We start from the raw sequence: 27,145 nt of genomic DNA on the forward strand, positions 1-27,145 counted from the left end.
GTCGCTAAGTACAACTAAGGTTTCTCCTTTTTGAAAGTCATCTGGAACTGCTGGTATCTTGTCGAACGCCTGGAGAGTATCATCCGAAGATGTCCAGCGCGGAAGAGCCCGTGGGAAGCCTTCCTTCAAAGCGAGTAGCATCGTGGAGGCAATTTATGGACTTTCTTCGCGTTTGGGGTATCAAAATATGTAGAGTAGCGAAATCCAACAACACTCTGCGGCGATGCAGGAGATTATGGTTGGGGAGCGCTCAAACTCCTTTTGGCTCGCCACACCATTTGGCTGGGCTGAAGGCTCGGTGTTGTCGCCCGGTTTGTGCTGCGAACGATGTCGCATGACTTGTTCGCACCGCAACTTCGCTTTGAAAGCTGCCTTGCATTGTGCCTTGCGCAATAACCGGTTTTGACCTTTCCCAACACTCAAAGAAATTTGGCCACGTTTTTCAACTCTCCTTGATACCTCTACGACAATTGGAAGAATAAATCAAATGGTCCTCTGAGAACTTTCAGTTCATATGGCCGCAAAAACCAGCCTCGCGGAGCATCCCTCAGAGTTCCTGCAGAGAAAAATCGTGCTTCATTTCTGGAAGAAAAAAGAACCTATAGATGTAGCGGACTATATATCTTACTTCGAATACTACACCAGGACGTGCCGAGCTTTATTTCTTGGCTTCACTACCACCGAGGCCGAAGCACTTTCAATCACTGCTCATGAAGATCTATTGGATATTGCAGATTCGCTCTGGGACATAAGAATAGAAACTTCAAATTTCACCCGCCCAAAAGCAAGAGCTGCCCTCGAGAGACTTGAGCCGCATAGCAACCAACCGGTTTTCAAAGTGAACAATTCAATTGAGGTCTTCCTGAGGTTGTGGCTCACTATCCGGATTCAAGACTCAAGCTTCTCACCGGCGGCGAAAACTATCCAGTGGGACGACACCACTGGTATCCAAGATTTTATTGCGGGAAATTTCCCCAAACCTCAAGACCAGGATGGAGAGGCTGGAATATTTTTGGAGGGCAATTTTACCGCCGTCAATCTCTATCGCCTGTGCGGGATCCAAGTGTGCTGGACACATCAACTTGAAGATCACCTGCAGTACAATATCGAAAGCAGGACTCTTCGCGTCTACCACTTGAGTCAATGTCTTCAAGATCATTTGGGTTGGTACGTTACAATAAATATTTCCAGGAAGATAGAGTTACTTACGAGTTCAACAGCTCGACGATTCTCCCTAGATCACTAGCTGAAGAGACATTGCTGTCTTTAAGTATCCTTTTCCCAAACTGGAACATCGCTACCGAAAAGTTTCTTCGTCGGTCTCGAAATCTGCAGCTCCATGATACGCTTTTCGAGTATCCCTGCAATGCCCATCTTCATCAGTTCCATCATTGGAGAAGTCGAATCTCTCGACTTCATCTCGAGTTTCGATCTCCTGGACCGACTTTCAAGAACCTCTGGTTCGATAGAAGAAATCGACTACAGTGGTACACATTCTGGTTTGCGGTAGCAATTTTCATTGTCACTATTGTGTTTGGTATGATAACTATCATTTTGACCGCCATGCAGACAAGATACGCATATCAAAGTCTTCAGTTAGCGAGGCAGTCCTGGAGTCAAACCAACACTTCCAGCAGATAATCGATAACTTTACACTCTTCCTATTTTATGGTTAGATTTCACATCCTTTTGCTGGGTTGAGATAGTCGCTCAGAGTCGCACTTGAATTGCTATTACTGCAATCTGAACAAGGGCATTTCGGTCTCCAGATAGGAAGAGGAAGAATAGACAAGGTGGCTTCTATGCGTCTAGCTTAGTCTACTTGATTTCCATTGAATTGATCTAAACTGTTCCCAATTTGCCAAACCTCCCCAGCAACCACAACCCAGAACTAGTCGTCGACATCACTCAATTCCTACTCACTGAGCCACTTTCTTGTAATCTTCACATGTAAATCACGACTTCCACCACAACAAGGATGCAATTGAGGGTAAACATCACTATTAGATGTCCAAGTATTAAATACCTTCCAAAGTAGCCTCTTCTACTTCCCCAGCTGAGTTATAGAATCCTTTCCTACCTAGGTATGTCAGCCTGTTCCTATGTACACTCCAACTCTGGAGAAAGGTAAATTTCGTGTTTGCAAACTGTTTCCATTAGCTAAATAATGCAAAGATACCATAACATAAGATGCTAATTTTAATGAGACGATACTATTTTTGAGTTAGACAGAGACACAGGATTTTTCAACTTTTGTTTGATCAAAACGAAAGATGAAATTATAGAGGGCAGGAAGCTATGGAAGGAAAGATATTTACTTTCTTTGGATCCAAACCGCGGCATTAGACTACAAAAATAAACTTTTATTTTATTTCATAGTGTCGTTCTCCCTACCACTCAAACTCCTCATCTTCAAGTGCTCGTGATCTCTGTTACCTTCGTTCAAAGGGTCAATGTGATCCTCTCAATGTCTAGCGTCTTCTATGTTCCATATCTGAATGCCGCTCCGTTGTCAGAAAATCACAATAAAGAAGTCGTAAACATGAAATCTTTTCTTTCTTAGACTATGATAGACCAATAGCCATTCCTTAGATTCGTCATCCCATATAACCCGCATTCCCATCCTCACTCATGCTTTGCAGATCGGTCAATTCGCACTCTCAGACAAACCATGGTAAACGTATCCGAGTTCCTCGCCCAACCGCACCGCCACACGGCCCTCTGACCCGGTCCCTTCACCTCCGAAGCCGTCGAATTCGCCCAACGCCACCACATCTCCTACTTCCTGTTCCTCGCCCCAGGTGAGCACCGCATCGAAGGTCTGGGCGGCAAAATAACCTCCATACCCCCCGACGTCATCTTTCGTGAAGATATCTTCAAAGCCGCAAACGAGGCTTCGAACGCAGAGGTAAGGGCTCAGCATAAAGCGGACCAGGAACTCCATACCGGGACCGGTATCATTAAGTACAAGACCACGAAATGGTTCCAAGCTACTCGTGGCGGGAAACTGCGGACGCTGAAAGGGCAAAGGAGGTTGTATAGCAAGGAGCTTGCGATCACGAATGCGCGGAGAGAGAGGGTGATTGCGGAGTTGAAGGCTGCGGGGCGGGTGGAGGATGGGAATAATGATGCCAAGCATGATGCGGCGCGGAAATTGAGGGAGGTGATAGCGGATGCGGCGAGCTATGCGATGATTTTGGGGATTGTGAATCGGGTGGAGGGAATGATTTTGGGGGAGGTGGAGGAGGGGTGGGATTGGAAGACGGGGTTGAGGGAACAGCTTGATGAGAGAAATTTGGTGTATGGGTTGGTGGGGGAGTTGAGTAAGGAGGCGGATGAGAGTTTCAAGGTGAATTGGAAGGAGGTTGGCTGTTATTGAGAGTAGTAGAGTGGTGGGGAGAGATTGTGTTTTGAGGTTTGGGATGGTTGTGAGATCTTGGTAGAGAGTGTGGTCTTTGGGCTATGATTTGGTTCATTTCTTGCCGTGAGTGTATGTTTGTTACGAGAGGGTTCGTTTGGTAGGAGTTGTGGATGCTGGAATACCCGAGGCTTTGGTAAGCGGCCAAGAAGCAAAAAAAGGGGGATTAAGCGAGAGGGAAGGTTGACTGAAGTGAAAGAAAGCTGGTAGGAAGGAAATGTAATATAACATCGAGAAATAGGATGAGCCCTAAATCAATTGTTTTTAATCAACTCACTTCCTCCTCATTACTCTGTACTTCACTGCATTCATTCCATCATCCTTTCAGAATCCTCTCCAATCACGCCACGACCAGATGACCATCACTCTTCAACTCGTCATGTCCTCGCGCTCAACAATCACAACCCTCACCCTCCCCATCCTTCAACATCACAATCCCATCCACCACCCCCTGGTAAAGTGTCCCATCCCGCCCAAGCACCGTACTCTGATAATCGTCATCAAAACTCCCCCCACCGCCCGTCTCCACCTTCCACACCAAATTCCCCGTTCTCCAATCCCGCGCCGTAACATACCAAACCCACTCTCCCTCCAACGAATCATGCAAATTCTGTTCATAGCCATACAACAATCCTGTCTCTGTGGACAAGATCGGGAGAGCGGACATCCGGATCGGTTTCTCCCAGGCAATTCTACAGTCGGAGCCGTAGAGGGGAATGTGGATTTGGACGCCGCCGGGGGTCATTTGAGTGAGGTTGTTGAAAGGACCGTTGAGGGGTTGGGAAGTAGTGGGGGAGGGGTAGACGCCCGGAGTATTGTAGTCGTTGAAAAGGACCATTGTGTAGCCGTCTTCGCCTGCGTGGACGTTGCTATTCACAAATCAGTACGCATTTTATCAGTTTACCGAGGATTTGAGTATATCTCTTCTTGAAAGAGAACTGTGGTTGACTTACGGTGCATTATCACAAGCACTTTGTCCCGGATGAAAGACTGGGACTTGACAGAGTAGCTGCGATTGATTGGACGCTTGTTTGGCTTGATGGTAGATATTGACATGTATTTGCGTGTCGTTGTTATCCGCAAAAGCAACATAAGCATCACCCAGCAGTGTGGGTGTAGTCCCCGAACCACGAGCAAAGCCCCCAGGCTTGAGAGACAAGCCAGCGTTATATGGCGCGCTCCACAACGTCTCTATACCCTTCTCACCAGGTGCAAGAGCAAGGATGTAAGCTGTAGCGCTGTTCATGTCACTCATTGGCAGACCAGTGATAACGTAGACACTTGTGTTTTGGATAGCTATTCCATTTTCGACCGCTGAGTGTGGGATGTGGATGGTATAGACTTCATCAGATGGAGTGAGGTAGCCAATCGTTGTCGTATTTTGAGGGGCAGTCGAAGTTCCTGGTGTTCCTGAAATCAAGCCCGTCGTAAACCAGATATTGAGAAGACCGTCATACCCAAAATTCAGCAAAACTTCGCCAAGTTGAAGATACTGAGTCAGGTTGATGTCCCTCATGGTAGTAAACGTTGGCAGATGAACAGAATTATTCTTCTGCACGACGAACAAACGACCTTGTTGAGACCCCACCACTATATTGTTGATGTCGCCATCGAGACTTTCTTGCATGTACGGGACTTTCAAATCGATTCCAGCGGGATGGTTCCACTCGGATATCACTTGGAGAGTTTCGGAGTCGATGGCTGCGATGGCGTCACCTGAATCGGTGATCACGCCTGTTGTGATGCGTCCTTTGTGGTCGAAGAGCAGTGGGGCGATGGGAAAGGCGAAAGTGGTCATTGAGATGTTTCTCCCTTGCGGGCCGGGAAAATCGACACTTCCGGTATTACCACCATCCTGGTGTTCTCTTGAGATTTAGTGTTACCATATGTTTCTTTGAAATTTTAAGAACAAGTGATTGTCGCTGTGGGATTTGACTTACTGTGCAATGTCGGGAAAGTATTTTGTTTTACGCGCAAGTGGTTCGAGACAAGAAGCGCTGCCCGTGAACTTACCACTGCCATTGACAGGTTGAGAACTATTGATTGGCTTGATCGTAGAGTCCCCTGTAGAGTCTTGCTTTTTCGATCGCTGTGAAAGTGTTATTCATTGAGCGCTTGCGAAAGAGATGGATCCTTGGCTTCAGATCAGAAATAAAATAGGACAACTAACCTGGTGATCACAAGAGCAAGTCGTGAAAAAGATGGCAATAATTGCCCCAACAAAAGAGGAGTGAAGTCGCATTGCTGAAGGAAGGATTTTGATTGGAATGGCAAGGTGAGTCTGGATAAATTGAAGAAATAGCAAATCAGATAAAATGGAGTTGAGTCTCTGTGTTGTATGCTCCTCTGTCTTATGGATCTATATGTGTAGATATTTATACAACTACAACCTCATAGATACACGTCACCCATAGTGTCCCTCCGTGAAGTATCAAGGCGTTGATGATTCTCGCTTCCGTATTTCGTATTCGAATATCATTGGTGGGGATTTGAGATTATGTCAATAAGTCAGCGAGCTACTGCAAGGTGAAAGCTTAATCCGGTGATCACTGTGAGGCTGTTCGAGGCTCGACCAGCGCTTGAACTGTTTCTGCCGCGATCCGGCTTATTGGGAGATCGATAGTGCTGCTTCCCAGTCACGATTTTCGTGCTGCTGATGTTCCCGGAATAGAGAGCAAGCCAGATTGCTCGGCAAGTGAGATACGAATGAAGTTGTATGAGATAATCGGTAGATCCTCATTTACAGCGTGAACTCTGGGCGAGTGAGTGCACTTTGGCTTCACGAAGGGGATTGAAGACTGAAAGATAGGAATTGAAATCCGCATATTCTTGACCTTCTTCTTCTTATATCTTCCTTTGAGCATCTAGTAATGAAATTATATTTTCTTTGCAAGTGCTGTGATTGTTGAAATGACTAGGCAAACCAAACAGCTCTAAGGATTAACATCAAAGTGATTCAAATGCAAGCCAAGATCTATTTCATCTCGAACCACAGCCCAAGCCGAACAACAAAATGATACATAGCATCCACTCCTCATCCAGTACTATTTTCAACTAGTCCTCGCCCATCTCCATCTCCAATCTAAATACAACCCAAACTCCTTCCCAAGACCGCGCATCTACTGATACGTCGGCCCCGGTGGCGGATGATAGCCCTGCGCTGGGTATCCTTGAGGCGGGTATCCAGGCATTGGATAATCTTGAGGTCGATTCCCGTTGTTATTTTCTCTTGCCGAATTCCTGAGAAGAAGCTATCAGTGGTGTTTGCTACTACCATGGGCAGAAGAAAATTAAACTTACACGACTGAGGCCGCTCCGAGACCTGCAAGGCCGGTTTTTAGGAGGCGGAAGAGGATGAAGCACATGGTTGGATTTGATGGTTGAGAGGAATGATGCGTGCGTTGCTCGGCGATGTTGTTTTGACAGGATGATAGTTTGGAAGGCGCAAAATCCAAGAGCTGAGAGTCGGCGAAGAAAGTGACGGAGATGGAATCCAATCCCCAACGGAACTGGAATTTCCATCATACTATATATCCTGACGATTCTTGAAACTCCATTGGCCTTTAAAGAATGAGAGAGGTACTGGGAAACATTTATCGTATCTCGTATTTCGGATGCTGAAATTTGCCACCCAAACCTAACCTAACCAGATTCATACATCTCCCTGAACATCTTCATCGGATGTTCAATATACGACCACCATTCTTCTCCAAGCTCTTCCAGAATACAATTAAAAAGCCCTGTGAGTCTTGCCTCTAGGAACCAAACCCCAGCCGCTTTCATCAATAGCAGACAATAGTGTGCCAAGATAATCAAAGCAGGCGGCTTCTTCTCTGCAAGTAATCGAACATATGTCTCTGACACCCAGACGGGCCAGATATATGTCGCTGCTCTGCGCATAACGGGATCATCAGCTTCGTTCGTTCCAGCGAGGAGATTGCGGAGTCGGAAGATTGCATCTTCGTAAGCTTCCATTTCTTCGACCGTTGTGATACGTTTTGTTTCTGGGAGATCCAGAGCCACGTCTTTCACTCTCGTGAGAGATTCGTCGTCTGCAGGCGATAGAAGAGCACCCATTTCCAAAGATCTCTGCAAGGCTTTGCCTTTGTCGATCAGGCGACCGAACGGGCTGGCTTCGATAGCAGGTCTAGCTTGGAAAACGATGAGAGAGCAACCGCGAATACAGAATATCCACTGTGACAAACTTTGGAGGGAAGGAGGTTGATATGTAGCAGGAAGAGGGGATTTTGGAGCCCAATCGGAAACGAAGCTGAATAAATGTAGGAGGGTGGAGAAAGCGAATAGGTTAACGCAATTCTCGGGGTCCATTTCAGCGAAAGCTTTTTGAAAGGGTCCGAGTGCGAGATCTTGATGTTGGCAGGCCAAGAGGTTGTATTTATCTTTCTGGTCCGAGTGAAGGTGTGCGAGGTGGACTGCACTGGTTGCCAGGATTCCGTGCATGAGGTAGTCACAATGGAGAGCTTCGTGGGGTAGCTCGGTAAGCCAGGGGTTATAGAGTGTGGACGCCGTAGACTTGATGAAGTGATGCCATAGATGCATGTCGTTCACATCGAAATAACCGATGGGCTTGTTTAGCTGCGGTTCATATGCAGGTACCGGAAGGAGAGAATTTCCGGAAGTTGGAGAGCCATTCCCTTCATATGTGAGCTCTCTATCACTTGACGCTGATAGCTGGCGGCGCAATATCGCCATGTTCTTTTGGTGCTTGATCTTGCTCTCCGACTTTCTAGCGCATGGGTACTCGCACCGGACTTCCCACTTAGTGCAACCCGAGCATACAGGCCTCGCTTCATTGCACTGTCACTGTCAACGTCAAAGCAAGAAGTCAATGACGAGTGATGCCTACCTTCACTTTGCGATACTTGCATTCAAAACAACCAGCCCTAGACTTTTGGTGAGTTCTGCGTGTTTTCCGCAGTGACGAAGTCATGGTCGTAGCTGAGCAAGGAAGTAATTCTCAATTGCTAAGAGCGTGATTGCGAGGAACATGCAGAATTCCAGAAATGTTGAGGCTTCGTATTTCGTGTTTCGTAGATCTGAAGAGATTCTGATGATTGAATTAATGGCAGAGTTCTGATGTGTTTCTTCTAGTCCTAATCCAAGAATATGAACTTAGATGGAAAAGATGTTGCTTTGAAGAAGTTGTGAAGTCGGAGAAAAGATGACGGAGTTAGATACCAATGAGGCTTAGCGTTGTTGTCGGTCGCGTTTCTCCTTTTGACAATCGCGACAGCATCATTTAAAGCCTGTACAGCAACCACTGCACGACATACATTCTACAGAATTACCACCGCAACTCCATGGAATCTTTTCACCGATGATCTGTGCATTATGTCTGAGCTCGCAGTCGGGCAGACGGTTCAGCTGAACGACGGTCGAATCGCGCTTGTTCGATATGTAGGAACCACCGACTTCGCGGATGGAGAATGGGTTGGAGTTGAGCTCGAAGATGATAGCGGCAAGAATGATGGCAGTGTCAAAGGGGTGGCATATTTTGACTGCGAGCTGAATCATGGCATGTTTCTGCGACCAAAAGCAGCCACCATCATCGAGCAGGCTCAAGCTCCAGCGAAGCCTACAAACGGGGCAGCAAAGAAGCCAGCAAGGCCGAGCAGTGTTGGTGGTGCGGGTCTTGGACGAAGGATGAGCTCTGTTCCAGACCCTGCAGGTGGAAAGCGAGCAAGCATGAATGCTGCCAGTCCAAGTCCTGCTACGAGGCGGCCATCTAGCATGCTCCGAGTGAGTATTACCAGTCACGAGGTTGCTTCAGTCTAATGATTATCTTAGTCTCCAACAAAATCTCCTACGAAGCAATTATCTGCAGCTACGTCGGGTGCATCAACTCCTCGAACTGGAACTCCTTCCAATACTAGAAATCCTTCTGTCAGTTTGTCGAAATCAAGACCAAGTGTTGGTGGTAGTCGAACATCGATGGGGCCTCCTGCGAAGCCAGCATCTGCTACCGCGAGACCTTCTCTGTCAGGTGGAATAGGAGTTGCAAACAGGACCTCTGCACCACCAAGCCGAACTACAAGCGGGCGGATGTCTTTGGCACCAAGGCCTAGATTGAAGCCCGGAGAGAGGGTAGGCTCAATTGGAAGTCAATTGAGTAGTGGTCAGGCTAGTGAAGGGGAAGGACAGGACAATGGGGAGGAAGACAGAGGCGCCTCTCCTGTAAAGAGTGATCCATCAGATTCTCTGTCGCCTAAGCCGATGAGTCCTGTTCTATCCAGAACTTCTGCTGCAGATCGCACACGTGGGTCACCTTCTTCGAGTAGGAGCAATGCATCACCATCAGCACAAAGGACTGCTGGAAGTAGTACAGCAGCTAGCCGCGAGATTGAGGACCTCAAAACCAAGCTTCGACTGATGGACAAGAAGAGAATGGAAGACCGTGACAAGTTGAAAGCCTTGGATAAAGTGCAAGCTGATAGAGACAAGTTTGAAGGCATCATTCAGAAGCTGCAGACTAAATACCAGCCTCAGCAACAGGAGATCACGGATCTTCGAAAACAACTGAAGGAAGTTCAGACCAGATTTGAATCAGTTGAAAACATGCAAGCAGAACACGATATCGTCGTTGAGATGGCCACTCTGGACCGAGAGATGGCCGAGGAAACCGCTGAAGTCCTGAAGACGGAATTGGAAGCTCTCAAGCTGAAGGTTGAGGAGTTGGAACTAGAGGTTGAAGTTCTGCGAGAAGAGAACGCAGAGCTGAGCACTGAGATGAGCCCGGAAGAAAAGACCAGTCAAGGCTGGCTTCAGATGGAGAGAAACAATGAGAGGCTACGAGAAGCCCTCATCCGGCTCCGAGACATGTCTCAACAGACCGAATCAGAGCTCCGTGATGAGATCAAAAGTCTAGAAGAAGACCTACGAGACTTTGGATCTGTCAAAGAACACTACGACACTGTCAAGGAGAAACTCGCCCAATCAGAAGCAGCCATCGAAGATCTTCGCCAACAGCTTGATAATGCTCTTGGTGCGGAGGACATGATTGAAGAACTCACGGACCGAAACATGAGTATGAACGAGCAAATCGAAGAGCTGAAGGCTACAATCGAAGACCTGGAAGCGCTCAAGGAGCTCAACGACGAGCTTGAGATCAACCATGTCGAGACTGAGAAGGAGATGCAGGAAGATATTGACTTCAAGGATAGCATTATCACCGAGCAAGCGCGACGTGCAGCACAGCAAGAAGAGACGATGGAGGATATGGAGTATACTCTGTCTCGTTTCCGAGAGCTTGTCACCAACTTGCAAACCGACTTGGAAGATATTCGTGCATCACATGCTGTCACGGAGACTGAGTCTGAGCAACTGAATAGTCGCTCTCGTGCTATGATGGATCTAAACATGAAGCTGCAAGTTTCAGCCGCCAAAACCCAAGTCAAGACTATCGACCTCGAACTGCGTCGACTTGACGCCCAAGAAGCGTCGGAGCATCTGGCCATCGTTCAACTATTCCTCCCAGAAGCATTTCACGCCGACAGGGACTCTGTTCTGGCATTGCTGCGATTCAAGCGAGTGGGCTTCAAGGCCAATCTCATACATGGCTTCGTCAAAGAGCGCGTCAATGGTTCACCTCCTGTTGGGCATGAGGACGACTTGTTCGCTGGCTGTGATGTCCTCGACAAGCTTTCTTGGGTCTCTGCCATGTGCGACCGGTTTGTCAATGGCATTAGTCACTGCACAACGGAAGAGTTTGCGAAGTATGAAGGTGCTTTATACGAATTGGAGCCGGTTGAGCGAGCTCTTAACGGATGGATTGATGGTTTGCGTCGTGACGAACTCAAAGAAAAGCAGTGTGCCAGTGAGCTGCAACGCACGATTGCACTCATGTCGCATCTTGCCGAGGTTCATATCCCACCTGGACTTGCAAGTTATGCTGATGAAGTACACATGCGAACACTCGTCATGCAAAGCCATCTCGAGAACGCTGCTGCAGCCATCGCTGCAACTAGGACCATGGTTCAGAATATCATCCCAAGCCAAGGTGATGAGGATGAGCTTGCTCAGCACTTTAGCCGAAAAACCGATGCCGCAATCACCAATACGAGAAGCGCCAAGGTTGTGATCGGGAAGGCAGTCAGAGCTTTGGAAGACCTCAAGACCAGATCCTTGTCTCTTACACCCGATACTATACAAACCTTCGACCAGTGTGAGACCGCCACAGAGGAGTTGGCCAAGTTCGCTCGTCATATTGGAGATGATCTCTATGTTCTACTTCATGAAGAGGGGAGAGTGGAACCGTTCACATACCTCGAGGTACAAAGCACTGTCCATCGCACTACTACAAGTTTGTTTGCGTCGAGCGAATCTGATTTGTTCTCCACGTATTCCAACAAGCTGCGAACATTGACAGCATCTTTAATAGACCTTGCCGCTCTCGCATCAGACCTCGAAATGACTCAGGAGTTCGAGAGAGCATCAGCGCCATGGGTTCTTCGATCGCAAGATTTGAAGTCCTCCAAGACAGTACCTATTGACGCAGAAGAAGAGATGCGCCGATTGAAGGACGATAATCACGAGCGTGCTAGACTGATTGCTATGAAAGACCAAACACTTGAGGAGGCGGGTGTGAAGATTGAACTTCTTGAAAGTCGCATGAGAGATGCCACGAAGAAGAATGAGCGTATTAACGAGCTCGAGAAGAAGATTGAGAACGCTAAGAGACGCGAAGCAGAATTGGCGGAGTCGATCGAGTCTCAGAACAGGGAGCTCACGATTCTTGATGCTGATCGTGAGAAGTGGAAGAAGGTCGCCGAAGATACTAAAGCACTTGGCATTGCAGCTCCCGGTTCAAAAGCAGGTCAAGAACGAGCTGTTGCAACAGCTCGAGAGATGGAAGCATTGAAGACTGAGATCACCAGCCTCCAAGCCGCTGTTCGCTTCCTCCGCGAGGACAATAGAAGAGCCCGTCTCAGAGAAACCCCAAACCTTGACTTCTTAGAGGCTCCATTGATCCCACCAAAGACCAAGGAAGAAGAAAGAAAGGATCTTGTATTGGCGGAAGGACAGGATGTCTTGAATGAACTCCTCAACCTCACTTCTACGGCGAAAGTCTACGATCTCAGCGCGATGCCCAAAGACAAACTTGCATGGCGACCAGCAAAGACCACACCCAAGTATCACGTTGCGAAGCAAAGAGAAGACTACGAAGGCTGGAGTAGCTGGAAGGATAGCGTTGTCCTGAAAGCACGGGTCTTAGCAGAACGAGATGCTAATCGTGGATTGGACAAGACAATGAAAGCTAGCATGGCTGCAAAAGTGCAGTTGAGAATACCTGACCTAGAAAGGAAAGGTATTAGAGTGGGAGGAGAGGTTGAGATTGTTGACCCTGATGAGTTCGAGGATTTCAGAGGCAGGCTTGGATTCGTGTAGATGAGTTTAGCAAATATACCCAAGAGCGCTTGTTTTAGCCCTCAGCCTGAATGTATAGAAGCTTCAATGTATACAATGTGATTATAGCGATTACCTTTATTCTTGAGCCATTTGCAGTGACGGTACACAACCTCTATTGCCAAAAAATACCTTGGACCCCTAAATTGATCGCCGAGTCAGGACGCCGGAACAAGGTTAATCCGCAATCTCACCACACGACTCAAACGAGGCTTTGAAACAAATGATGCCGGCTGAAGAATGCACAAACCCCTCAGCACGACCCTCTTTTGCAACAGCATGACCTTCTCTTGACACTTTCCTCTTTCGTCTTCAATTGTACAATATTCTACATGCGGGTTTGGAGATTGTTTCTGGGCGCTGCAGTAGCGTCTGCGGCGTATGTTCCTGGGAAGGCTTTTGATCGCTTTATTACGATATGGTTGGAGAATCAGGTATGCCTCCCGTCTGCTATGATTCATAAAAGACAGCGGTTGATAGTTGAGATAGGATTTCACTGCAGTAGAGAAGAATGCGGATATCCAGGCGTTGGCGAAGGAGGGCGTTATGCTGACGCAGTACTATGGACTCACGCATCCAAGTCAACCGAATTACATTGCTTCGATAGGAGGAGATTATTTTGGGCTGAACCATGATGGTTTTGTGAGGATACCACAGAATGTGTCGACGTTGGTGGATTTGTTGGATACACAGAATATTGCCTGGAGGGGGTATTTTGAGGGTCTGCCAGGCCCCGGGTATATGTTCGCGGGCTCTACGGCGTTGAATGGCAATGGGTGGGACTATGTGAGGAAACATAAGTGAGTGGTCTCTGTTAGAGGACGAAGGAGTTGTGAATGCTGACCAGAGCTAGTCCTTTCGCATCGTATGACAGTATCAATCTCAATGGCACGCGACTAGCCAATCTCCTAAGTTTTGACGACTTCGATCGCGATGTCAAGGCGAATACACTACCTCAATACATGCATCTCTCCCCAGATATGCTGAACGATGGGCACAATACAACCCTAGAATACGCAGCAACCTGGTCTCGAACATTCCTCGAACCCCTACTCAATAATCCTCAGTTCATGGAGAAAACGCTCATCCTTCTCACCTACGACGAGAGCGCAACCTACCCTATCCCCAACCGAATCGTCTCTCTCCTCCTCGGCGGCGCAATCCCCGAGAATCTCAAAGGCACAAGAGACGATACAGTCTACACCCACTACTCCATCCTCTCCACCCTCGAAAACAACTGGAATCTGCCCAACCTCGGCCGTTACGATGTAGGCGCCAACGTATTTTCATTTGTAGCTTCGCAAACTGGCTATACACGAAACCACTCCCCGTCGAATTTCGCAAATGCGAATAACTCCCTCTCCTATGGTGGGTTCTTGAACACCGATCCAGCCAAATACAAAAGGATACCGTCTCCGAATCTACAATTAGTTGGAGCGGGAGGTCAAGGTGTGGAGAGGATGGTAGGAATTTCGTGGGCGCAACATGCGGATGAGATGACGCCTTATGATGGGAGTGGAGATCTTGCGGATGGTGGGGATGGGGTTTCGAGTCCGAATGAGCCGATTTATAAGGTTCAGGCGCCGGCTGTGACATAAGAGCTTAGGGGAAGATGTAGCATAGAAGGTCATTTGAGCGTGGCGTTCGGTTTCCTTTGAAATTGTTGGATTTGGTGGTTAGATACCAATGCATTACTTGTAAACATAAAGGGCTGTCTTGGTTGATGAATGCGTTTGGCTTGACTACTATGTGTTTCACCATGCACCGGGAATACATGAGCCAAGGGCTGACCGAGCTTTGGGACAATCCAGTTGACTGCGCCGGGGACGCTGATTGTGCTAGTCGCGCTGGGTGCGCTGGATGCGCTGATTGCGCTGATTGCGCATTCAGCGTGGACGCCGCTAACTCCAAATCTCAAAAATCTCACCTCACCCAACCTCACCGTTCATAAACCACCAAATCCATCAAAATATCCGTCCTCGTAGCAACCAAATACTCCGGCTGAAACTTATGACAACAGATGACCACCCCGCTCCCCCACAACCTCTCCAACAGCTTCCTCACCGTGTTCAAGGCCAACTGTTTCGGCACCAAATACACAAACACGTGCGTCACTCTCCGGTTTTCGATCTGGCTGAAGAGATCATGCTCGTCGAGGTTGAAGTCGTAGGTTAGCCAGTGAGCAGTTGCGCCGGCGGTGATGGCGTTGAGGGAAGCGGTGGCGATTAGAGAGGCGTTGTAGTCGATGCCAAAGCCGGAGACTGGGAGCAGGGGGAGGGGAGAGTTAAGATGAGAGAGGAGACCGATGAGGAATTCGCCGTCGCCGCAGCCGAGGTCACAGATGACTTGCTGAGTCGCTGGGGCAGGTGTGAGGTTGAGATGCATAAGCGTTGCTGCGGCTCTCATTGCTGTTGTTGTTGGTTAGTATAACAGTTCAAGATATAGGAACGATGACAAATGGGAACGGAAGTTCCACAGTGAAAAGCAGAAAAGGGACTTACTGCCAGGACCAGTCTCTATATACGGTGCTAGTATGCCTCCATATCCTGAAGGAATGTAATCCAAATCATGGAAAGCAAATGTAGGCATATGCCATTCGTCCGTTTCTTCAATAGCGGGGTCCTTCACAGCCAGCTCGACTGGGAGTAGCGATGTCATGATGAATGATACTTTGCTGACATATCAAGTTGTGTTTGGTAGTCTAGCCGCAGAGAGTCTCGGCTCCGTGATGATGTTGTTGCTGACTTGCGCTTGCTCCTGTATGAGTCAGTTGTGAAGAGAGGAATGCGGGGTCGAAGGCTTATTCTGCGTACCATGGGTTTTTTTGAAAGATGCTTAACAAATCCAGAGGAGTTAAAATGATAGGATAGCTACTGTGCAATATGTGCAACTGTTGTACGATCTTACGAGCGAGTGGTTCATGAATGGTTCAGGAATTCGAGATGCAAATTCAGGCTGAGATAATCTCAGCTCGCTAGTCTCCATTGGGTCGTTTCATGAAATCGGAACCTCGCATCTGAGAAAGTGCCTGGATCAATGATACACGACTGATAGGTGATAGATGTCTTCATGATTAGTCTCGTTGTAAACAGACATTGAAGTTACAGCGAATTATCTTGTTATTTGCAAGCAGATCACATGACTCATCACCCCCAAGTGAGCATGAAATCTTTGACCGTCTGGGCCATCAATATAAGCTGTTTTACTGCACATATAAATCTCTTACTTGTAGAGTTGAGATATCTGTTCCTCGTTCCTGGGCTGGAGAGCTACTACAGAACGTGGGGCGGAAAGAACCGTTCCCCTTTTCTAAGCGAAGCCTATTGCCTAGCCGAGGTTCACATCTCGTTGCGATTGACAGACATCATCGTCGGCTTTCAACACATACATAACTAGGGAGACTCTTCGAAGTTTTCATTGACTTTATGCCCGAAGTCCACCTACCACAATATGGTTTTGATGTTTACCCACCGACCTCATTCAACATCAGTACTGTTCTATTTCTGCTCTGCCGTTTGTTACAATATCAGACATAGTAGGAGGCCGAGCTCCGTATCTTCTATTGAAGTATTCTATATCTATTTCAAGCAATATGCTCGAAATCTCAAGCGTTTTCGAGTATCGTAGCCTTCGAAATGAAAATGATGCGTCACACGGATCATTCAAAAACACATTGATGAGGAAGATCTGCAGCAGACATGCGACATGAGAAGATAACATTTCAAGTGAGAGTGTACTCTACTATATGTACTTGTAATATAGTCATCTGAAAGCAGGTAGACTGTTTGGAGTTCGCGCAGCTCTTTGATCTAGTTCTGTCTAGCCAAGAATGGGCATCCGGCCGGGGACATATCACCCATCTCTGCATGGAGAGCAGCCAATACGTCCGCACTAGCACCACCTCCACGCAGGCTCACTGCCTCCAACCTCTCATCCATTTCCTCCTCGTCCCCAAGGCCTTCCCCATGAAGCTGCGTCGAGATATCCTGACCCGGAATTGGGACAGGCTTGGTTCTGGTGACTTCTCCACTGGGGGAGATTTGTCTGAACATCTCCATTGGATCAAACCAAGTTTCCACGCTCTGAAGCTGCACTTTCTCGTTAACCTTGGCGATGGTAATGCCTTGGATATCAAGGGTACGGCCGTGAGCCTTGGCTACGATCTTTTCTCCTTTGCTACCCTACTGTTAGTACGGACTGCGGCAAGCCTCAGGTCTGTACTCACTCGTTGAAACCAGCATAGTCATTCTTCATGACTCCCCAATGACGCCATTTGAACGCCACAACTGGAGGCCCACTGTAGACCTCCAAGACTTCCCACGCAAATGTTGGCATCATGCGCTTGAACGTCTTATGACTAGATGCGAAGTCCGATTTGTTCGGATCATAATAATCATTGGGAGTAATGATAGCATTGTATGTTCCAACTTTGAGCATGTGTTCGGCAGATTGTGGTGGACCGCCATTAATGGAGAAAGTATAATTGGGGCGGTCAATGGTGCGCCAATCGTCGATGTTGGGCTTGAAAGAGGCTTCGACTTCCCAGTTCTTGACGAGGTTTTCGACAAGGTTGGGGAGACTTGCTGCTTCGTGAGTTTTTGTTTTTGCTGTAGAGTAACGAGGTTAGTTGACGTCTTCTAGTAAACAGGAGTTCGTTCGGAAGCAAGTGATATTGTTTAGTAATGAAATACGTACTCTGCTCATAGACCTCTCGAGTCTTGGAGTAATCTGGCGCTTTACCGTATCTCCATTTGGCCGAATTGTCTTTCAATGTTGCGTTAGGGTCAAGCAAATAATCTGGCAATGCAGGAGCAGCAGGCTCGACTGGGGCTTGAACATCAGCAGTAGCCATGTTCGCAGGATGCAAAGCGGGTCAAAAGCTCAAAGGTATTTAGAAGTGAAGTTCTTGAAAGTTCGAGGGGAGGAATAGCGCAAAGATTGCTCAAATCGACCAGATAGAAAATTGACAAGATGATAGATACTATAAATGATCTTTCTACGCGATGTCAATGCCCCTATTGCGAGACTTTGAGAGAGTCTAGATCGTGGAAAAGATAAGAATGCTGCATATCGAAAGGGGTACACAGGTATTTGTGCGGCGCAGACGGCCATGGCGCCTCCTTTGGTCCCAGAAACTGGGACCGGTGTGTCTGTGACAATAAAATCACTTCATACGAAGTATTATGTACTGCACAATGCACCCGGGAGAAAAAGAGTCGGGAAAAATCGAAATGTTTAGAGCTATGCAGGAGTATTGTGGACTATTAGTCGCTGCTTTTGTGGATAATAGCTCGGCTACATGAAAGCTCACATAATTCCGCGATATAGATAGTAAAACGGCAAGAGGCAAAGTGCAGCTGGCAATAACGTTCAACCTGCATTGGACGTACTGCAGGGTATTTAGACTTCGTACATGTGCAACCGAGGACGGGCTGCCGTTTGCGGCACGACCCTTGGCTTAGAGAATCCCTGTGACAATTAATAAAGTAGGATTGTTGATTCGCTGAAGCCCCGGAACGCTAGGCCACCGGACTCAACGGCTCAGCATTCCGGATCGCGAACCCTACCCGAATCCTACGCTAGATGCACATGCCACGGGATAAACCCTACCTACAACGCCCCGTATTACAGAGTCGCCTGAGTTGTTTTCACTGTCGTATTGGCCGTGGGGGAAGCCATGCGAATCCCAAGACTTTTGTAATGAAGCTAATGCCGGGATGAAACGGGCAAGCCGTAGTTGAGAGACAGACGAAGCGAAAGCAGTTCAGGAAGAATAGCCGGGACACGTGTACACGGGTGTTTGAAGCATCCGAATTGATGCACGAAGCGATAGAATTTGCAGAAGTGGTCTGTCAATACCTTGTCAGCGGTCCAAATGGAGACAACCTTGGCTTGGTATGCAACCTCGACTGCATTCGCGAAGACTTCTCCTATCAGACTGAACTTTATTGCTCCTGCACTAATCATGTACCTGGCACCGGCAAGTCCACTACCAATGACTGAAAGGTCCAGGAAAAGTTTGCTTTATCATGCATAACAAGGACCCAGGGACTTGGGATCTTGGATAAATACACGAAACTTCAGCTCTAGTTGGATGAGAGGATCCATTTCCTGGAAGTTGACAGGAGAGGAAGTGATCTTCATGAATTGTATTGCTGCGCATTAAGTACCAATGTCACAATCGCAACATTGGGATTCCAAACGTTGGTATCCCAAGTCACCGCCTCTCTTCTAGACGTCCACTGTTTACCGATCACCATACGCTACCCCTGTTCTTGGCCATGCGAACTTGGCCAATGCCCATGTCTTTCTCGTACGATATCAGGCCCTACTTGTTGGCTGCGGTTAGAAGATTATCCAACATTTTAACTATTGGACCCCAACGTCGGATCGCTTGCGTTTTCCTCGCTATCGGTTCACATGAATGTTACATAACATGTTTAGCATCCACCAAGTTTCAATCAGCCGTGAGAACATCTCGGGTTCCGTTGCAACACTTTTGTCACTCGCATAATGCCGAACGATACTCAATGGCAGGATTTGGAGGGGCAGATTGTTCCTAGAGCTTTCTCTGGTGGGTATGTTGCACTGTCGTATTTGGTAAGTTATGTGGGTGCTTGGACGACACTGGAGTTGTTCAACCGGAGGACAGCGGGAAGAGGTTTATACAATTGGTATGTACCCTTCAACTAATTGGCTATTCTGCTATGTCCTGACTATTATCCACAGGTCTCTTCTTTTCAGTTCTTCTATCTCTATGGGAGGAGTGTCCATCTGGTGCATGCATTACATCAGTAACCAAGCGATCATTCTGGGAGATGGCCAATCGTTGATGCAGATTGCATACAGTCCACTATTCACCGCTGTTTCATTTTTCGTCCCCATCTTGGTCCTTCTCGCAGCCTTTACAACTCTCGGATCAGACGACAAAGTTAGCCTCATTCGAGTCACTGTTGGAGGAACGTTGGCAGGCTTGGCTATTTGTGGGATGCATTTTCTTGGTCAAGCTGGAATATCGAATTACACCAGTGTCTATAAGATTGGGAACGTCGTGGGATCCGCCATCGTTGCTATTGTTGCTAGTATTGTCGCTCTAACAGTTTTCTTCGTCCTTCGTGCAACATGGACGAACTCGTTATGGAAGAGAGCGCTTTGCGGCTCTATCCTCGCAGGCGCGGTATTTGGGATGCACTGGGTTGCGTCAGTGGGAACGCAGTATCGCTTGCGCAAGATTGACCCGAACACTCCTCACTCCCATGATATGGCAGGAAATACAACTGTTATTGTGGTCATTGTACTGGTAAGTTTCAGGCAGCCTTCACTTTATGGTATGCTAAGATAACGCAGTCTATCGCGGCTTGTTTCATTCTTATTGTCTTCACCTTCCTTGCTCAAAGGAGACGCTCTCGCTCTGCGAATAAAGCTCGTCAAGTGGTCCTGGCTTGTGCAATCTTCGATTCGAATGGTAGAATCATGGTCACGCCTGAAGGACTTCTTCCCAATGAAAAGATCACAGCATCGTACAGAGAACTTGTATGTATATTGCCAGACAGTCTCTTCCGCACAACTACTGACTTCTGACTCAGTCTCATGACGATATTTTTGGTACTGCTCATCCGGTATTTCACTGGCTGTTCCGAACAACTTGCCACTGGCCAAGTGTCTCTGGACTTATCTCTCGAATGCGCCAACATCTCGAGTACACATCAACGCTTCCCAGGCCGAGCTTAGAGGAGACTCTGAAGAACAGCGAAGAGAAGACACCCGACGCAGGCACTATCGTCTTCCGAGAACAGTTCTGCGTTGCTGCGGCTGATCTCGCTAGGCAAGTTGACGAGCCTCTAGCTGAGATGGGCATTCTCTTCGACAGCATATTCAACACTGGCCAAGTCTCCAAATCGAGGGCACGCAAATTGATGAAGAGTCCCCCAGACCTGGAAAGGGATGGGAGATCAATACCAATGCACGGAAAAGGCCAACTGCTTTTCCTCGTCCGTCGCGCAAATAGAAAAGCGGCCAACAAACTCACAGCTTCGGGATATCGCTTCGCTGATACGCAAAACATTGCGCCTCTTGTCGCACGCAGCATGCAAATCAACTGCAACGATCTCAACAGCCATCTATTATGTATGAACGAATATGCCAATGAGATGCACATGCTCCAGCCAGGGATCCACTTGGCGTGCTTTGCTCTTCGCGCCCGAATACGAAGCGGCTTCGAAGTTCTCGTTCGCAAAGATGCTCGGAATCAACTCCCGACAGTCCAACTTCCATTCGATACTCTCGAAGATTGGATGATCGAGTACCTGTCTCAAATGGATGGATGGACAGTTTCTGCATGCTTGAAATTCCTCCGTGGGAAAGAAAAGCCTGCTGAGGCGCCACCCGAAGAGCAAAGGTTTGCTGCCGAACTACATGATACTCTTGTCTCTATGGAGGTAGAGTTCGACACACCTCACTTTGCCGAAGCTCGCCTGGTCGCAAAGCCCGTATCAGCACCATGCCGAGGAGCTAGCGATGTCGAGAAACCCGGCCAAGCAATTCTGATTGCATTCCGATTGATTTTCCCAATCCAATACCAAGCCCAAAATCAAAAACTTGAGTTCACTCCTTTGAGTTTCTTTAGGATACAACAGTATGTGTACAAAAATAGTCCGGATCATGCGATATTCGCGAGGAAGGTGCACAGAGAGTTTGGACCAATTCTGAATAAACAGAGATCTAGCGAGGATGATGGCACGAGAAGTGTAAGAAGGATCAGAAGCACGAAGATGATGAGAACTGTGAACCACATGAAGGGTAGAGCTTCTCCAGATGTTCGACGACAGTTAGGCGCATGGCTTCCATCGTCTTCTAGGAAGAATCCAAGTTTAGACTCAACGTCTGAGATCAAGCTGGTGGAATCGCATACGTTTGGTGGCATTATGATCAGCAAGGAAGTCACTGTTGATGTGAAGGATGTTGGGGAGGGAACTTCCGATATCGGGAGTGATGATGGAATGAGGGGACCAGAGTTGTCTGATAGGAAGGAAATGCCGCATGGACAGATGGGGACGAGGGGACGGGCAATGAAGGAAGTAGAGTTTCCAGAGACATATGTTGATACCCTTTTTGGTGTTTGTATGGAGGGTAGGTGATAAATGTACAATAATCTCGGGCGCAAATTGGGGGAGCTTCTGTATATTACTGGATCTGTACACGCGGAAGGAGGGGAAACACTAAAATGTAGAAGGCTATACTGGAAGTGTATGTTGATAACAAATGGGAACTATGTATCTCTCTCTCTCTGATGAAGCCATAACCCTACCCCGCATCAAAGTCCGGTCCAGCGTGCGTACGCTCTGCCCCTTTTTTACGTCATAACTTGCGGCTATGACCCCCCTCTTGACCAACCTCTTGATAAACGTCCCAGAAAGTTCCAGACAACTATGACTACTAACAAAATGGTCTGAAGTTCAATTCTACCCGAAGAAAATAGCGGTTATCACCAGGAATTTCTCATGTAGCAGAAACTTACACTAATCGACATTACAGCACACTCAGTGATCTTCACTAAAGATATCCAGATTCGGCTTCCGATGATAATTATGATGCTAGCTAGGTTGAGGTCAAGATTAATATTGATCGTTTCCATATTCTTTATCTCTTTCGCGAATCCCACTCAGCTTTCATCGTCGCCCAGAACTCCTCAAAAGCCATATCGCTGTTCGGGATGAAAAGTTTCTCCTTTCCATCAGTTTCACCCTCTTCTATATAATTGAACCCCTCATAATGCTTGTCGTTGTCATCCGGATATCTAATTAGTGTCAGCTCCATGATCTTGCGTGTTTAAACAAAGAAATGCGGACTCAAATTCAACTCGCGCTTGAGCTTGGAATTATTGAAGCTTATTTTAATTGGTTACATACCTGTAGCATTGAATTGTGCAGCACACCTCTAAAGACGTATTTCTGAGCTGGTGAACTTGATAGTCGTTTTCGCCTAGCCAGGTTACCATATCTTTTTTCAGCGTGATTGCATTATGTCCAATCATGTGTGGACCACCTTGTGCCGTCAAAGCGTCGAAGAATCTTGCTGTTATCTCTCCGTGGAGAACCTGTGTTTCATATTATGCAAGGTATTCTCAAGATGACCAACCATAGAGACATACCTTGATGACAGCACATGCATTCCCATGATCATGAATCGGGGAGTAATGTCCTGCCGGCCAGATTTCCAGCACAAATGGAATCCCTGGAGAATCGCCAAGATTGTGACCTATTGTGATGCGAAGATAAGTTCCTTCGAAGTTCGGCGTGGATCCGAATTCTGTCGACTTCTCCATCAATTTGGTGTGCCCCCAAAGACCAGGTGTGCTGACGCTGCGTTCGATAGCTGCAGAGAAATCGGGAAAGGCGGGTGTATCCAATATAATGTTTGGGCCAGCTACATTGCCGTATAGGACTTGGCAAGCTTGTGGTAGGTTGACTGGTATGGCGTATTTTCCTTGGTTAAGGTCGGGCAGGGATGCATCTTGACTAGAGATGATGAATGGTGAGAGTTCGATGACTACTGGTAGTGGATGGATGATGACTTTTGTGTACTAGATCATGGTCAACCTGGTCTTGCGGTATTTTGCATGATGAAACTAACTGCAGCCGATTCTGTTGTTACGATATCCACATCTTTCAAATCTGCAAGCCAACTGTATTCACTACTGATCCAAACAGGCACTCCTGGCTTTTCCTCCTTCTTCAAAGTCGCCTCCAGCAGTGTCATCGATTTATTGGTGTAATATTTCCCATATCTCAATACTCCATTGGGACCATCAATCGACAACCAATACGTAGTTTGAACCCCAGGATTCAAATAACATGCCGATTCTTGCTGGATAAGTTTGGTAGGAATGCTTTCAGTACGTGTCATGCTTGGTCCAAACGACAACGAGATCTCTGCAGCGCCAATTTGTAGGTAAAGATTATTCTGCGACTTCTTTGGGCAGTTTATGACGAACAATATTTGGACTTTAGCGCTGGAAGACACCGCGATGATGCCCTGACCTGTAACTGGTAGCAGGGATTCGCTTGGTGGAGCGCCAAATCTAATATCATTCCCAACGTCCTTCCTCGAAGCGAAGGGGTCGAAAAATGATAGAGGTTCTGACATGACTGACACTGGGGAGAATTGTAGAAATGTTAATAATGATGAAATGTGTAGACAGTGGGAAAGAGAGAAAACAAAAAAGAGGGGAGAACAAGGTATTTCATAATGCCATGAAGAATGTAGATTCCCCGTCTGATTCAGCCTCCCTATCTCGGAACGAGCCACGATTTACATTATCAGGATACACTGGAATGCTACGAGAGCTTGTAGTAGTGCAATCTGTAGGAGATACCTTAATGCTGTTTGGTTATGCATCTATTCCCATCGGTCCTCAGTAAGTGCGTGTCGAAATATTAATATTGTGATGTAAATCGAATCGAAAATAGCAATTTTTAGAATCATTTTGATTAATGATTGGTTTACAGTTGACGTCAAGAGCAAACAAAGGATAAAGTTCAACGTTCAATCTATTAATCAACCTAGCTGCACACTGCTAGCCAACACGCTAGCTCACAAACCCTCAAATACTAACATCTACGCTTGAAGTATACATTCATCCTCAATCCATCTCCTATCCTCCTCTCAACCCAATTCCCCCCTGCATCAATCCCATCCCTGGGTCAATCCCATCCCTGGATCACAACCATCCTCACATCTCACCATTATCACGGAGCCGGATAGTGGCATCCAGCACCTTCTCGTCTCACACCACCATATTTCATTCCATAACTAGGATAAAACCAACCTCCATCGGAAGGACGTATACCATCCAACCAATCTAAGACACCCCGAGGATCGGCCATTATATTGTATCCCAATGGTGCGCCCTCAAGTCCCGGAAAATATCCGTACAAATAAGAGGCAACTAGATGATTGTAGTTCTATCTGCCTGCAATGCCTCGAGAGCCTCCATGTGGCATAATGTGCTTGTACGCGTTGTTCTACGAGCAAAAGAATGAGGTTGTGTTTGTGTCGAGTTCTAGTTTTCTTAGTGTTTGTTTAGTTCCGTTATGGTTGAGAAGAAATTTGGCAGGAATAGGATAGGAAAGGGAAAAGTAAAGACGGGAAGGAAAAGAGTGAGGAGTTTATGATTTTCTAGAAAGTTCGTTCCGAGGACAGTCATTAAAGCAGAAAACATCCAAATAGCTCGTCTTTCCGATTGATCATGACGAAAGCAATATTCAAGTTTCCAACATTTCAAATTGATTCACTTTTGAGGTGAAGCTCGAGATGTCAGTCTCACGGATCGATTCTTTATTGCCACATTTCGATACAGGAAAATAACTTGATGCAATGAACTGCAGCGATTGTAAGTGGGAGTCTAGACTGAAGAACCCTTCATTTAGACAAAGATCATGAGGCAGTAATGTATAACTATCGGAAGTTAGCAGAGCGGCCATCTTAGCAAGGCTTCCCAGTATGTTGGATAATAGCCGTTGGCTAAAAGCAATGATGCAGCAAGACCCTAGTGCTACCATGTCTTGTCAATTAATTGTCTTGCGTCGCTGCTCTGCCGCACCAACATCTACCAACAAGTTATTGTCGGATGTTGGGGGTGGAACAGATTTTAGTAGTTGGAACATGCTGAGGTATAAATCGAAGTGACTGCCCTTTAATTGGTTCTTTTCCACACCGCTATTACAATCACCCAGACTTCCAATGCCGCCCTCCTTACCGATAATCATCTGCGGAGCCGGCATTAGTGGTCTCGTCTTGGGTCAAGGCCTCAAGAAAGCGAACATACCTTTCAAAGTCTTCGAACGAGATCCAGCTCTCAATGTGCGCTCCCAGGGGTACCGTGTCCGCATCAGCAGTATCGGCATCAGTGCTCTCAAAGAAACACTTCCAGATGACTTGTTCAGTCAACTTCGAGCTTGCACCGCAGTGGCTGCCTCGACACCGGACGAGCCATTTCGTCGGATTGATGCGTTGACAGGAGAAAAGCCGAAGCCATATTATCCAGCAACGCAAGACGCTGAGCCTCCTTTGAATGCAGATCGGACGGTTCTTCGCAGAGTCTTGGTCAAAGCTATTGAACAATTCGTATCTTATGGAAAAGAGTTTCTCAGATGTGAAGTTCTTTCTGACGACACAGTAAAGGTCCACTTCAGCGATGGAACTGAAGTTCTTGGATCACTTCTCGTAGGTGCAGATGGAACAAAGTCTCGCGTCCGGAAACAGCTTTTATCCAACAACGAATTCATCGATACGGAAGGCCGCTGGTTCTATGGGGAGACAGAACTTTCTACCAAAGTGGAGGAGAGGTTCAATAAACATGCCGATCATTACTCAATCATTCAAAATACATCCAAGGGCAGAGTTCTTACCTGTCTGCTAGAGCCAGTGCGGTTCAAAGAGAACGAGTTTCGGAAGGAATTACCAGCAGATTACATCTACTGGGTCCTGGGTGGATGTAAAGATATTTTCGACATGGATGATGAGGTGCTGCTTCGCTTGAGCCCCGAAGAAGCTGCAACTGAGACTATGAGGATGACGAAGAACTGGGACCCATCTTTTCATATCCTGTTCTCTGCTCAGAGCACGGGCCAGACCTCCATCCTTGCCCTTGAGTCATCAAAACCAGATATCGAAGTCTGGGAGACGCAGAAAAGTGTAACACTTTTGGGTGACTCGATTCATGCTATGAGTCCGACAGCAGGAGTGGGTTCTGTTACTGCGCTCAGGTCAGCTGCGGCTTTGACGAAGGCGGTTGTAGAGGGTGGAGTAATGTTAAGAGTTTGAAGCAGTATGAAGACGAGATGAGAGATTTCGCAAGTGTAGCTATAAAGCGGAGTTTTGCTGGAGGAGATTCAATTTTTGGGTTGAGAAGTTTTGAGGAATTGGAGGAGAAGGCATCTCAAATCTTGACATAGATCGTTTTCTTTCTTCCGCAATCAACGCCCCGTAGATTCTAGTTGCTTACAATTCATATTTCGATGCCTATTGAGAAATGAGAAGATGGAGTCCGTCTCACGTGATCGGACTTTCCGCAGAAAGATCTAGGCTACCTAGGTACTTTGCCTTTCCATGTCAGACAATTGCCCTTTAAATCTGTCAGGCAACTAAAGATCAAAGGCTTTCAGCGTCCTTCAATCGGTCGGAGTTGGATGGCTGTCACGTGTGGACAAACAGCGCCTTCCGCGAATTCTGAATGAAAATCAAAAAGCAAACCCTCTTCGTCTGCACTTCATATTACTTCACTACAGCCAACCCCTTTCGGCG

The 27,145-nt window shown here is 47.2% G+C and overlaps 12 protein-coding genes across 12 annotated transcripts; 5 read left to right on the forward strand and 7 right to left on the reverse strand.

The window, feature by feature from the left end:
* Positions 1 to 994: 994 nt before the first annotated feature.
* On the forward strand, positions 995 to 1,590 carry LY89DRAFT_544839 (uncharacterized protein; the record flags this gene model as incomplete). The annotated part of the gene is made up of 2 exons (XM_018208223.1): positions 995 to 1,167; positions 1,221 to 1,590. Coding segments are annotated over 2 exons (543 nt in total), but the record flags the coding sequence as incomplete, so codon positions are not given.
* Positions 1,591 to 2,647: 1,057 nt separating this feature from the next.
* LY89DRAFT_672685 (uncharacterized protein) lies at positions 2,648 to 3,139 on the reverse strand (the record flags this gene model as incomplete). The annotated part of the gene is made up of 1 exon (XM_018213300.1): positions 2,648 to 3,139. One exon carries the CDS (start codon positions 3,137 to 3,139, stop codon positions 2,648 to 2,650), a length of 492 nt encoding a protein of 163 aa, XP_018067831.1.
* Positions 3,140 to 3,809: 670 nt separating this feature from the next.
* LY89DRAFT_754243 (uncharacterized protein) lies at positions 3,810 to 5,660 on the reverse strand (the record flags this gene model as incomplete). The annotated part of the gene is made up of 4 exons (XM_018221314.1): positions 3,810 to 4,287; positions 4,372 to 5,283; positions 5,359 to 5,507; positions 5,589 to 5,660. 4 exons carry the CDS (start codon positions 5,658 to 5,660, stop codon positions 3,810 to 3,812), a joined length of 1,611 nt encoding a protein of 536 aa, XP_018067832.1.
* An 877-nt stretch (positions 5,661 to 6,537) lies between these two features.
* LY89DRAFT_737457 (uncharacterized protein) lies at positions 6,538 to 6,783 on the reverse strand (the record flags this gene model as incomplete). The annotated part of the gene is made up of 2 exons (XM_018220258.1): positions 6,538 to 6,658; positions 6,719 to 6,783. 2 exons carry the CDS (start codon positions 6,781 to 6,783, stop codon positions 6,538 to 6,540), a joined length of 186 nt encoding a protein of 61 aa, XP_018067833.1.
* A 138-nt stretch (positions 6,784 to 6,921) lies between these two features.
* Positions 6,922 to 8,564, reverse strand: LY89DRAFT_158747 (uncharacterized protein). Its single transcript, XM_018205478.1, has 2 exons — positions 8,286 to 8,564; positions 6,922 to 8,236 (listed from the first exon to the last, which is right to left on the reverse strand). Exons 1-2 carry the CDS (start codon positions 8,367 to 8,369, stop codon positions 7,061 to 7,063), a joined length of 1,260 nt encoding a protein of 419 aa, XP_018067834.1. The 5' UTR covers positions 8,370 to 8,564; the 3' UTR covers positions 6,922 to 7,060.
* A 129-nt stretch (positions 8,565 to 8,693) lies between these two features.
* LY89DRAFT_622363 (uncharacterized protein) lies at positions 8,694 to 12,895 on the forward strand. The gene is made up of 2 exons (XM_018210972.1): positions 8,694 to 9,178; positions 9,227 to 12,895. Exons 1-2 carry the CDS (start codon positions 8,771 to 8,773, stop codon positions 12,821 to 12,823), a joined length of 4,005 nt encoding a protein of 1,334 aa, XP_018067835.1. The 5' UTR covers positions 8,694 to 8,770; the 3' UTR covers positions 12,824 to 12,895.
* A 278-nt stretch (positions 12,896 to 13,173) lies between these two features.
* Positions 13,174 to 14,781, forward strand: LY89DRAFT_785170 (phosphoesterase-domain-containing protein; the record flags this gene model as incomplete). The annotated part of the gene is made up of 3 exons (XM_018222862.1): positions 13,174 to 13,275; positions 13,331 to 13,641; positions 13,695 to 14,781. 3 exons carry the CDS (start codon positions 13,174 to 13,176, stop codon positions 14,437 to 14,439), a joined length of 1,158 nt encoding a protein of 385 aa, XP_018067836.1. The 3' UTR covers positions 14,440 to 14,781.
* On the reverse strand, positions 14,610 to 15,755 carry LY89DRAFT_158789 (uncharacterized protein). The gene is made up of 3 exons (XM_018205479.1): positions 15,655 to 15,755; positions 15,343 to 15,591; positions 14,610 to 15,249 (listed from the first exon to the last, which is right to left on the reverse strand). Exons 2-3 carry the CDS (start codon positions 15,497 to 15,499, stop codon positions 14,780 to 14,782), a joined length of 627 nt encoding a protein of 208 aa, XP_018067837.1. The 5' UTR covers positions 15,500 to 15,591; positions 15,655 to 15,755; the 3' UTR covers positions 14,610 to 14,779.
* A 555-nt stretch (positions 15,756 to 16,310) lies between these two features.
* LY89DRAFT_687567 (uncharacterized protein) lies at positions 16,311 to 18,185 on the reverse strand. Its single transcript, XM_018215525.1, has 3 exons — positions 17,537 to 18,185; positions 17,067 to 17,448; positions 16,311 to 17,017 (listed from the first exon to the last, which is right to left on the reverse strand). The coding sequence occupies exons 1-3, from the start codon at positions 17,691 to 17,693 to the stop codon at positions 16,651 to 16,653; spliced, it is 906 nt and encodes a 301-aa protein (XP_018067838.1). The 5' UTR covers positions 17,694 to 18,185; the 3' UTR covers positions 16,311 to 16,650.
* A 1,169-nt stretch (positions 18,186 to 19,354) lies between these two features.
* Positions 19,355 to 21,978, forward strand: LY89DRAFT_591314 (uncharacterized protein; the record flags this gene model as incomplete). Its single annotated transcript, XM_018209646.1, has 4 exons — positions 19,355 to 19,515; positions 19,571 to 20,141; positions 20,189 to 20,374; positions 20,428 to 21,978. 4 exons carry the CDS (start codon positions 19,355 to 19,357, stop codon positions 21,976 to 21,978), a joined length of 2,469 nt encoding a protein of 822 aa, XP_018067839.1.
* Positions 21,979 to 22,480: 502 nt separating this feature from the next.
* LY89DRAFT_754246 (uncharacterized protein) lies at positions 22,481 to 23,986 on the reverse strand (the record flags this gene model as incomplete). The annotated part of the gene is made up of 4 exons (XM_018221315.1): positions 22,481 to 22,637; positions 22,750 to 22,937; positions 22,992 to 23,423; positions 23,474 to 23,986. The coding sequence occupies 4 exons, from the start codon at positions 23,984 to 23,986 to the stop codon at positions 22,481 to 22,483; spliced, it is 1,290 nt and encodes a 429-aa protein (XP_018067840.1).
* A 1,596-nt stretch (positions 23,987 to 25,582) lies between these two features.
* LY89DRAFT_591436 (FAD/NAD(P)-binding domain-containing protein) lies at positions 25,583 to 26,665 on the forward strand (the record flags this gene model as incomplete). Its single annotated transcript, XM_018209654.1, has 1 exon — positions 25,583 to 26,665. One exon carries the CDS (start codon positions 25,583 to 25,585, stop codon positions 26,663 to 26,665), a length of 1,083 nt encoding a protein of 360 aa, XP_018067841.1.
* Between the last annotated feature and the right edge of the window lie 480 nt (positions 26,666 to 27,145).

This window comes from Mollisia scopiformis, assembly GCF_001500285.1.
Source record: "Mollisia scopiformis unplaced genomic scaffold LY89scaffold_19, whole genome shotgun sequence".
NCBI lineage: Eukaryota > Fungi > Ascomycota > Leotiomycetes > Helotiales > Mollisiaceae > Mollisia > Mollisia scopiformis.

Coding starts and splice junctions, on each gene's coding strand:
- LY89DRAFT_158789 (XM_018205479.1), bottom strand. CDS start 15,499: ATGACATCGCTACTCCCAGTCGAGCTGGCTGTGAAGGACCCCGCTATT. Junction 15,250..15,342: donor TATAGAGACTGGTCCTGGCA/GTAAGTCCCTTT, acceptor CAACAACAACAG/CAATGAGAGCCGCAGCAACG.
- LY89DRAFT_158747 (XM_018205478.1), bottom strand. CDS start 8,369: ATGACTTCGTCACTGCGGAAAACACGCAGAACTCACCAAAAGTCTAGG. Junction 8,237..8,285: donor GCAAGTATCGCAAAGTGAAG/GTAGGCATCACT, acceptor TGACAGTGACAG/TGCAATGAAGCGAGGCCTGT.
- LY89DRAFT_687567 (XM_018215525.1), bottom strand. CDS start 17,693: ATGGCTACTGCTGATGTTCAAGCCCCAGTCGAGCCTGCTGCTCCTGCA. Junction 17,449..17,536: donor TCGAGAGGTCTATGAGCAGA/GTACGTATTTCA, acceptor GTTACTCTACAG/CAAAAACAAAAACTCACGAA. Junction 17,018..17,066: donor GACTATGCTGGTTTCAACGA/GTGAGTACAGAC, acceptor ACAGTAGGGTAG/CAAAGGAGAAAAGATCGTAG.
- LY89DRAFT_622363 (XM_018210972.1), top strand. CDS start 8,771: ATGTCTGAGCTCGCAGTCGGGCAGACGGTTCAGCTGAACGACGGTCGA. Junction 9,179..9,226: donor GGCCATCTAGCATGCTCCGA/GTGAGTATTACC, acceptor TGATTATCTTAG/TCTCCAACAAAATCTCCTAC.